This window comes from Achroia grisella, unplaced genomic scaffold (genome assembly GCF_030625045.1).
Source record: "Achroia grisella isolate CSIRO2021 unplaced genomic scaffold, CSIRO_AGI_Agris_v1 utg517, whole genome shotgun sequence".
Classification (NCBI taxonomy): domain Eukaryota; kingdom Metazoa; phylum Arthropoda; class Insecta; order Lepidoptera; family Pyralidae; genus Achroia; species Achroia grisella.
The window spans coordinates 66516-76250 of NW_026712910.1; the positions used below are offsets into that span (position 1 = coordinate 66516).

General features: G+C 29.6%; 1 protein-coding gene across 1 annotated transcript; it reads right to left on the reverse strand.

Moving 5' to 3' along the window:
- Positions 1-684: 684 nt before the first annotated feature.
- LOC131847284 (cytochrome b5-related protein-like) lies at positions 685-5034 on the reverse strand. Its single transcript, XM_059196826.1, has 5 exons — positions 4692-5034; positions 4087-4490; positions 3824-4012; positions 2532-2762; positions 685-1593 (listed from the first exon to the last, which is right to left on the reverse strand). Exons 1-5 carry the CDS (start codon positions 4944-4946, stop codon positions 1308-1310), a joined length of 1365 nt encoding a protein of 454 aa, XP_059052809.1. The 5' UTR covers positions 4947-5034; the 3' UTR covers positions 685-1307.
- Between the last annotated feature and the right edge of the window lie 4701 nt (positions 5035-9735).

Consider the following 9735-nt stretch of genomic DNA (forward strand, 5'->3'; position numbering starts at 1 on the left):
ACTATTAGCAAAGTCATATACACATAAGATGTAAAGATATTATATATGTAAGTATATATACACTGTGGTTAGGTATTCACATGGAGCGGTCGCCAGGGTCAATAATTATCTATAAACAAATATTTCATTATCAAAATATTACATAAACTCATAATGTTAAAATTAATTGTAGTCTTCTATGTTTATCGACTGTAAATAATGATAAATAATATACAGTCAATATTTACTAAGCGTAAGTGGCGCACTCCGATCCATAATTATTTACATATTTTATATTTATATATATAAAGTTTACAGTTATGTATAGTTACAGATATATATAGTCGATACATCTAAAACTATACTAATATTAAATTTATAAATACAAAGTGACTTTCTTGGTTTTTTGTTATGCTTGAAAGCCTTAACATTTTGTTGCCATAACAGCCATAACAACTTAAAAGTTTGAAATTATATTACTTTTCGCCATATGTCACTCGGACGTAGCCCGACTGCCTCCGAGTGACGGTACGGGTAGCAGTTAATGATATATTGTAAACAGTGTAATGAATAATGTATTTAAATTAAAAATTCAATTACATCATTAAAAAATTTATTAAGAAAAATAATGTATTCTATTATGAATATTTGTTTTAAAGTTAATTACAAAAATAACAATAAATAATAGTAATAAATGCTCTTTACGAAACTGGCACTGGGAAATATCACTATATTATAGTTTGTTTGTCTGCTACTAGTACTTATTTTAATATTTTATTTAATTTTTAAGTAATTACTAATTTGAAAATAAGTTAACAAATTGTTAACGTAATATCTAAACGACCTGCTAGATATTATATTCGATTAATTTTACTTCTAGGTATTTGTACTTAATATAAGTTTATTTAATTCTAATCTATACTACTGTAAGAAAAGTGATCCTGTCTGTTTGTCTATTTGATATCTCATTACGAAACAACGACTGACCGAATATTAATGAAATTTGGCATGTATATAGATTGTATCACGAGGAACTGACATAGACATAATATTTTATATCAAAAATGTTTTTCAGATGATGTTGCGAAAAATATACTACCTGAGTATATTTTATGATACAATCAACAATGTTTATTCATTTTATGATCTAGTTTCTTTGTTAAACCAAGAACATGGTTAGAAATAAATCCGACACGATATCTCTGCGAAACGTCACAACCAATGTATGTGTGAAATGTAAAAAACGTACAATAAACTACAACCATAATAAAAATATGTATATATCAATATTCTACCACAAGCCTAATACTAATATTAATATATGAATCCTATTCACTGTCAGACAAAAGATTAGGTTCTCTTTTCATTGTAACCTTAATTTGTTGAATAAATAAATTAAACTGAGTTGTAGTTCTAAACTTGACCTTGAATTTCTCAACGTTTTTCAAAAATACGGGATACAAATATGGTAACAATCCATGATCTAGAGTCGGGAATAGATGATGCAGGGTGTGGTCTCCAAAGAAAGTCATCACTTTAAACAAATTGTCGTTGATGTCTGTTCGATCTATCACTGCTTCCACCTCATGTACACCCCAGTCTCGAATCGGCTCTCTAAAATATATATAATTAATATTAATAAAATATCTTCACGGTTATTATTACCGTAAGTGTAGTCAGACGTATTGTCCACTGTCAATGTTGTATTGAACACTACAATTTATAAGTTCATATATAACTAGGTAATTTTGACCCGAATATAGCAAAAGAAAAGGCAAGTATACCACCATCTGTCGGATTAAAACAGTTTTTTTGTGGGTATTAAAAAAAAAAAATATAGATGTACTATTTTTTGTATCAGCCATATTCTAATTCACAAAGTGGTGGTGCAACGTAAACAGGATGCTATCTACGATGTTTTAAGGAAAAATAAAAATGGCAGATGCACATATACCGCAAGAGTTATAAAATTTAAATGTTAATCTATACATATATAACCATCTCGTATAAAAATTGAAACTAGGCCTCCTAGTTACTTATAATATAAATAATGTGGCTGTATATTATGATAACCGTAATTGCGATAATATTGTTATGATTATTTTATATCGAACAGTTTGGATTGGCAAACGGTAGGTCGGTGGTGTTACGGACGTCCATAGGCTAAATTAACATTAGGCGGGCCGTACACTTAATTACCACCATTGTGGTTTAAGCAAAATGAACCACATTCGTTTATTGTAATGTTAGTACGTTATTTGTACGATAGTACATTGTTAGATTCTAGGCTAAAAATAGTTCACTCCCAAAAGTTGAGAGCGTTATAGACACACTAACTATATTATTAGTTTATCATTACATAGTATAAAATAAAGTCGCTGTCGCTGTCTGTCCCTATGTATGCTTAAGGCTTTAAAACTACGCAATGGATATCGAAGCAGTTTTTTTAATAGATAGAGTGATTCTGGAAGAAGGTTTATATATATAATACATGTACACCCGAGCAAAGCCGGGGCGAGTAGCTAATTATATTATAGAATATTTATAAATACCTTAGTTCATCGCCATCGTGGAATAATTTCGGATGATGATGAGCTGCGTTTGATCCAATCGTATAGAATATATAACTTGCAGTGCAGTTAATCCACAACCACATTTTAAAAGCCTCAACGAAAGGAACACCGCTAACTATCCACATCCAAATCGGAATAGAAAGTCCAATCATGTCATGCCATCGGTAATGATCTTTAAAGTAATCCTTTCTTATGAAATTTAGAATAACCCTGTAAAAAATAATAAAAATTTACGACTAATTTCAAAAACAATCTGATGTGATAGTGAATGCCGATTCAACAGATCGCTTAAAATACAATCCAGAAACTTTCTATATATATGTATATTACGTGAAAAAATACTATTTAATGTCTCAATTTGGCAATGATTAAACAATTTGAATAAAACTTAAAATTTTGTGCATTATATTATGTTCCTTTTATCAAAGTCCACTACTTTAAGATCGCCAGAGTGCAGCCGAACATTCCACCAATAGAGATATCACTACTCTCATTAATTATGCAATATTGTAGCTAATTAGTAAGGCCAAATGATATTGGCATGCCAGATAAGTTCCATACTTTGCTGTGAAATAAATTAAAAAAAATAACAATAAACTTTCGTGCAACCAGAATCTATTTTTGCGTTTATTTATATAATTTGCGTCACTTAATAACGAAAGAAGTAATCTTATTTAGAATAGATATCTGTTTTCCTCGTACTGTTGACGCTAATGGTACAGAACTTGAAATTAACCAATAATGATATCAACTAATAAAGGGTTCATGAGGCCAATTTGCACGGCTGTCAGTAAAGCTCAAGTAGGTAAATTATATTCTAAAGGTTTTATATATTGTATAATATTTGGTAAATAATTTATTGTTTTCAGCCGTTCGGCGAAATATTGTTGCTACCACTGATCATTACGAACTATAAACCAGACGGTTTATAGTTCATGATGATCAGTGGTAGCGTAAATAAAAATTATAGGCAAATATAAGAAATATATATATACGTATCTAAATGATAGATAGTGAAATCGCTATAAACCCAACGTTGTTATAAAAAGGTCATTGTTTTTAAAATTTAGAAATTATTATAAAGTGAAATTAGTAGACTAATATTTATACTACTTTAGACTTGAATAGAGAAGTGCTATATTAATAGTAGTAGTACTATAAATTAAGTATTATGTTAATAAACTAAATATAATATATACACAAGAACTTACATAATAACATACAAATTCGTGTGTGCTTAATCCTATTATGAGTATTTGCAGTTTACTTACTTTTTCATAAATGTTAAAATGAATAAAAATGGAAATAGTGCATTTTCAATTAAAAATGCAAAATTGGCGTGTATCGGAACATTGCGTTTCGGGATCCAATGCACCAATGGTTCGAATCCACTAATCTCTAAATCCATAAGAGTGTTAGGGAACAAATGATGTGATAACGCGTGAGATACTCTAAAGTCTCTGAAAACATATAATTATATACATTAGTATAAAAGACAAGAAAATTTAAATATAATCAAAAGTTGTTTACGTACCTGTACGACCATAAGCCTATATTAAAGACGTACATTCTCCAGTTGGATTTTCTATGAATGTAATTATGGGAAGCTACCATCGCCCATGCCATAGACAATGACGCTATAAAATAAGAGACAGTGGCCACCCAGTAATTACTAGAGTAACATGCTAGAACAGAAGTAACCAGAAGTGTAAATAGCAATCCATCTATAATTTGATCTGTTCTTGTGCCAACGCCTTTTGGTATTTTCTTTAATTCTTCTACAACATCTTTTTTCAATGAATCATAGAAATCATCCTTCTTAAAGGTAAATGGTGAATTTCTTGGTGTCGCTGCTGGTTTCACATAGTATTTCTCTAGAATTTTATATATTGATGGATTCAAATGATGTACTTCGAAAGCTTCTGTTATATCAGTTCCCTGTAAATCATGTTTACTATAAATACGAGTACATAATATTAACATGTCGCATTGGTAAAATAAAATTATGATCATTAAACAACTTTTTATGACAAAATACTGCTACATACATATATTATTTTTATGCAATTTTGTTTAAATTGATTATGTAAACTGCCTAAATTAAGAATTTATATAAAATACAGTTAGTTTTTTACATACTTTTGTCAACTCGAGCCATTCAGATCCACCAGGATGATGTAAAATGAAGGAATCTAAATCATATATTTTATCATGCACTCTCCACAAGCCTTCGGCACCGTCATCCAAAGCTTTTCCAGTCAACCATTGAATAGGATCCTTGAAACCTTCATCTCTAAGTGAAGGATATTTCAATTGAGGAAAACTGACGTGAGTTTTCTTTTCTACAGCCCTTTGATGGGCAATTTCCAAATAATTGTCTCCTCTTGGCGCCATTATAAGAAAATTTGTCTTCTCAATATTATTGCCATTTATATTATCTCCGAATCCAAATGTATAGTTTCAAACACTACCAAGTACTCTGTCAATCTATGAATCAATAACAATTTTTTTGTAGTGATCAGACTATTGTTCTCTTATACGTCTCGTCTTTCCCCACTCTAACCAATGTTTATTTTGATACGGAGGACATAATTGTCAATATGCTTCCATTTATGATAACCCAATGTTGTTATCGTAAACAATGTGCTGCTTATCAGTTTTTTATACCACTGAGGTGGCAAACGCAATTGTCAAATTATGTAATTGTGGAAAAATATAGGGGTATCTTAATGTAACGTAAAATTACAGACGTGTATTTTTACCTAATATCATCTTACTGCACAGTGTTCCAAAAGGAATTTCATATTTCAATAGAACTTAAGTTTACGAACATGACATTCATTGTCTTACATTTGCTAGAAGTCATTTATAATAACAGAGGTAAACTATGTATGTAAGTGGTTTGCGTCGATTATGCAGTCTCACCTGTTTCAGTCGGCAAGCAGCTTGCTTTGTTTCGATCATAAGATGCGATTGAGCAGATAAATTACAGTATAAGGGGCATGATGTCTTGGTCTGATACAGCAACGTATGGGTGGTATGACGAGTTTCATTTAATAACGTGATGTCTGTAAATCCGTTCATGTATTTACATAGACGATTCGCGCTTACCATCAGGTAGGCCGTCGACTTGTATGTCATTGCAATCATGATTATAATCGTGTTAAATTATATCATAATACATATATAAATATATATATAAACATAATATGAATCCAGACTATTCTATATAATAGTCGTGTATCAGTTATAAAAATTATAGATACGCAGCTTAGTTGGAGATGATAATTACGTATTGTGCCATATACAAATGTAACTAATAACAAACAACTACACAATAGTTTACTATCAAAGTTTTAAATATATTCTTTAATAAAAATAGATGTAGATGCTACTGATTTAACATGCAAGTCATTAGTAGTTTTATACACTAGTTACTATGGCAACGTGCCATACCGCAGTGACCTCCGACGATGTATGCATATAGTATCAACAAGCACGCGTGCAAGACTCAAAGAGGGTTTCTTTTGACGTGACAATTAAATAGTCCTCACATCTGAAGTCAACGACCGTGGCGCATCTAAATTAGGGTCTTAAATATCATAGTTGTGTTTATGTCACAGATAATACGAGCTGAGTCTAATTTATTATTTTAAATATATAATGATCGTTATCATTAAATCTAAGTTCTTATTCCGTATCAGTTTTGATCATTTTTTTTGTTATGCATATCAACCAGATTCATACATACCCAACATTTCTCCATACCTTTGCTGTATTCCTTAGCTTACCTTATGTTATTTGATTTTTATATTTAAATGTCTGCTCCTTCATTTTTATCCATTTCTTCTAATTTGTTTACCAAAAGATGACGTAATAGATGAGACAATAACCGGACACTTCTGTTCTCAAATATAATACTTTATTAGTAATTACCTACTTTTATCTTGCGATGCTGTCTGCGTTAATTATTGGTAAATTATTCTATATGGATTTACAAATGTGGGTATGATCTATTTTTGTAGCGAATTTGATGCGAATTCATTACATTTTTTGCATTTTCATACCATTATTATTCATTCCGTTATTTACATTTACCTAATTGTTATTGTAATATCATAACATTAAATAATCAGTACTGTTCTAACACTTAAATGCACAGGCTTCGTAACGCGAACCATTAATTTAACACGACAGGTGGGAATTTCCGAATTAAAATTTCTCAACGTTTGATTAATTTTACCTTCATTCATCTTTGTGGAATTTATTGATCATGCTTATTGCTTCAGCATTTTTTACTATAGATATTCATTTTTAAAGGGTATAAAAATTTTACTGTTACCTGTTAAATATACTGTTATGCATGCACAATCAAATTTTGAATGAATTTAGTTTTAGTATATTAAGTCCTATTAAATTACAGGATAGATAGGCATCAGGATGAGAAGAACCTTAATGCTCTCAAATGCATAAGGGGCACTAATATCGCATAATGATGATAAAAAAATAATTTTCTAAAATAATTTAGGTAGGTATTTGATTGAATTTATCTCTTCTGTGCGAAAATATTTACACAATATGTTGCGATATGTTAAGGTAGATAATATTATTTGTTGATAATATTGTGTTGTCATTTATTTTGTAACTATATATGTCATTTACAACAAAAGTTGGTATTTTTATTTCATTTTATAGCAAATTTTTACACTCTTTTCGCACAGATATACGTAGACTGAATCTTAGGTGATATAAAAATAATAATGATATAATACTATATTCTATTTAAGGTGAAAGAATAAAAATTAAACGCATAAAGTTAAATTCTATTTCTATATAAATGAGACTGAAAGCGAAGACAAAAAAGTTATTCATTCAGTAATAAATTTTAACTGAAACGTTCGGAATTTCAACTACGCAGTTCATTATTTAGATAAAATTACCACAACGCTATGTGTTGAAGAAAGTTCAAATCAAAGAAATAAAATAGTAAATTCGAGCTTGTGATTTTATAAAAAAATAAATCGTAATAATCCAGTTATTAGAAGTTATTGCATTATTTTTTAAGAGATCTTTTACCACATTTTGTATTTTCTATCTTTGATTCTTTCATTAGTTAGCTTAGTCTGTAGGCTGTCAGGTTTTCATGTCAGGTTGGACGACCTACGGAAGTTATTTAATCTGTGCTTTAACGATTCAATTCCATACAACACATTGTTGCATCAAATTTACAAACGAATAGCTGTTAAAAAATGTAATTTCCAAACAGCGAACACAGACTTGATACAACAGTTCAACACAACATACCTTGTTAACTTTTTTTATTATTTTGTTATCCTTTATCGAACACTTTCAATATGAGCGGGTTGTAAATTATTTATTATGAAGGTACCTTTAAATTATTGGCATTCTGGGAAAAAACAGTCGATCAATCCTATCTACCCTAATTAAGATAATAACTGTGTTAGTGTAACTGTACTATTTAAAACTCACACAATCATTGGTCATAAAGCAAATCTCTCAAAATAGAAATACATCATTATAAAGTGTTAGACATGCTGTTTGTTTTCAACTGAGTTCACAACTGAATGGATTGTAACCAGGTGATATATTTATAATTCTTACCTTGATTCCGGTGTAGTGTTTAGTAACAAGAAGAGTGCTGTATTCTGAAATAAAATAGTATCAATAGACTTCAGGTGTTGGTCCAAGGGTAAGTAACGTAGTAACGTAGCATCGTCTCCATTCCTATCTTACGATGATTATTATTTAGATCAAAAGGATTTCCCAAAAGTATCAGGTTAATAAACTACCATCAACGTGCTCATGAATCTCTGCCAGTATTTGTAGAACAAAATATTCCTACCTATGTATTTTTTAATTCCAATATTCAGCACTGCCGCTGCATCTGACATAGTCCTAGTTTAATAGAGATAAATTGAGACATGTTAGGATTTCCTAAATTTATTTTTCAATAGCATTTTATTTTAAAAAGATCAGGTATGTAACGTTGTCCGTACGTAATGTTGTCCTATTCTTTACTCTTATTCTCTAAATTTATATTATTATGTAATTAGAAGTTTTCTAATTCTACTATTTTTCTTAGAAGGTTGTTTGGATAAGGTAAAGAAATGTATTAAGAAATAATATTGCCTCAGTAATAAATACTAATGATTTTCATTTAGTTAATTATTCATAAACGATAAATACTGATTCAACGCGCGTCGCTGATGCATTATTTAAGAGTAATTAATTAATAATTGCTTGTTTTGATATGGTTTTCTTTACATACTAACATATTTTACATTCAATTATCGCAAAGGATATAAAGACCAGTACTGCCATCTTTTGACTTATCGTGATCTATGTAATCTTAATATCCACGAAATTTCAAACTTGAAGTTTATTTATAAAATTATCAATAATGCTTATGCAACATTGTCTCCACTGCTTATTTATTGTGTTAACTCGCTTAAGATAAAATATGTACATTAATTTATGCTTATAAATTTTAATACACTGTATTAATTACTGAGATTTTCGAGTATTTCGTCATTACAAAAACACTCTGATGGATTTAAAGAACAGCTCATTCTAGCCGATTTTGTTAATAAAATTGAAGAGAGAGAGAGAAAGGGTTTTGTTTTGAGAAAAGTGAACGTCTGTTTTAGTGCACTAATTTAAGAAAAATGTTCAATTTTTCTATAATCTTCTTAAACAATAACTTTCAACATTGTTTCGAACTAGTAGTGTAGTGTTGTAGCATACACCCTTACTTCCAATAGTCGCGAATTCAACCCTCGTATGATTAATTAATTAACATTCAGTAAGACTAAGATAAAGAATATTAAAGTCAAACTATATTTATCTATTATCAATTTGATCACAGACTTTTATAATAAACAAAGGAGGGTGTGTGTGACAAAGACATAGTAGTGTGTTTAAAGTTTTCTTATTCATTGAATTACAATCATATTTTTTTAATATTACCAATCTGCACTCATTTTCTATATAAACAAATTTCTTCACGTATTAACATATAGACAAAGATAGTGAGTTTTTTCACTATTGCACCATTATTACATTGATTTTTTATCAGTTTCTTATTTATTGTATGATGAATTACAATATATAAGAATAATAAAGTAATATTTCATATTTGTAGCCATTCCATTTACTTCGCCTC

Excerpts from the sequence above, each read along its gene's own strand:
- LOC131847284 (XM_059196826.1), bottom strand. The coding sequence starts at position 4,946 with ATGGCGCCAAGAGGAGACAATTATTTGGAAATTGCCCATCAAAGGGCT. Across the intron at positions 4,013-4,086 it reads ATAGGCTTATGGTCGTACAG|AGACTTTAGAGTATCTCACG; the intron begins GTACGTAAACAA and ends ATATGTTTTCAG. Across the intron at positions 1,594-2,531 it reads CACGATGGCGATGAACTAAG|AGAGCCGATTCGAGACTGGG; the intron begins GTATTTATAAAT and ends TATATATTTTAG.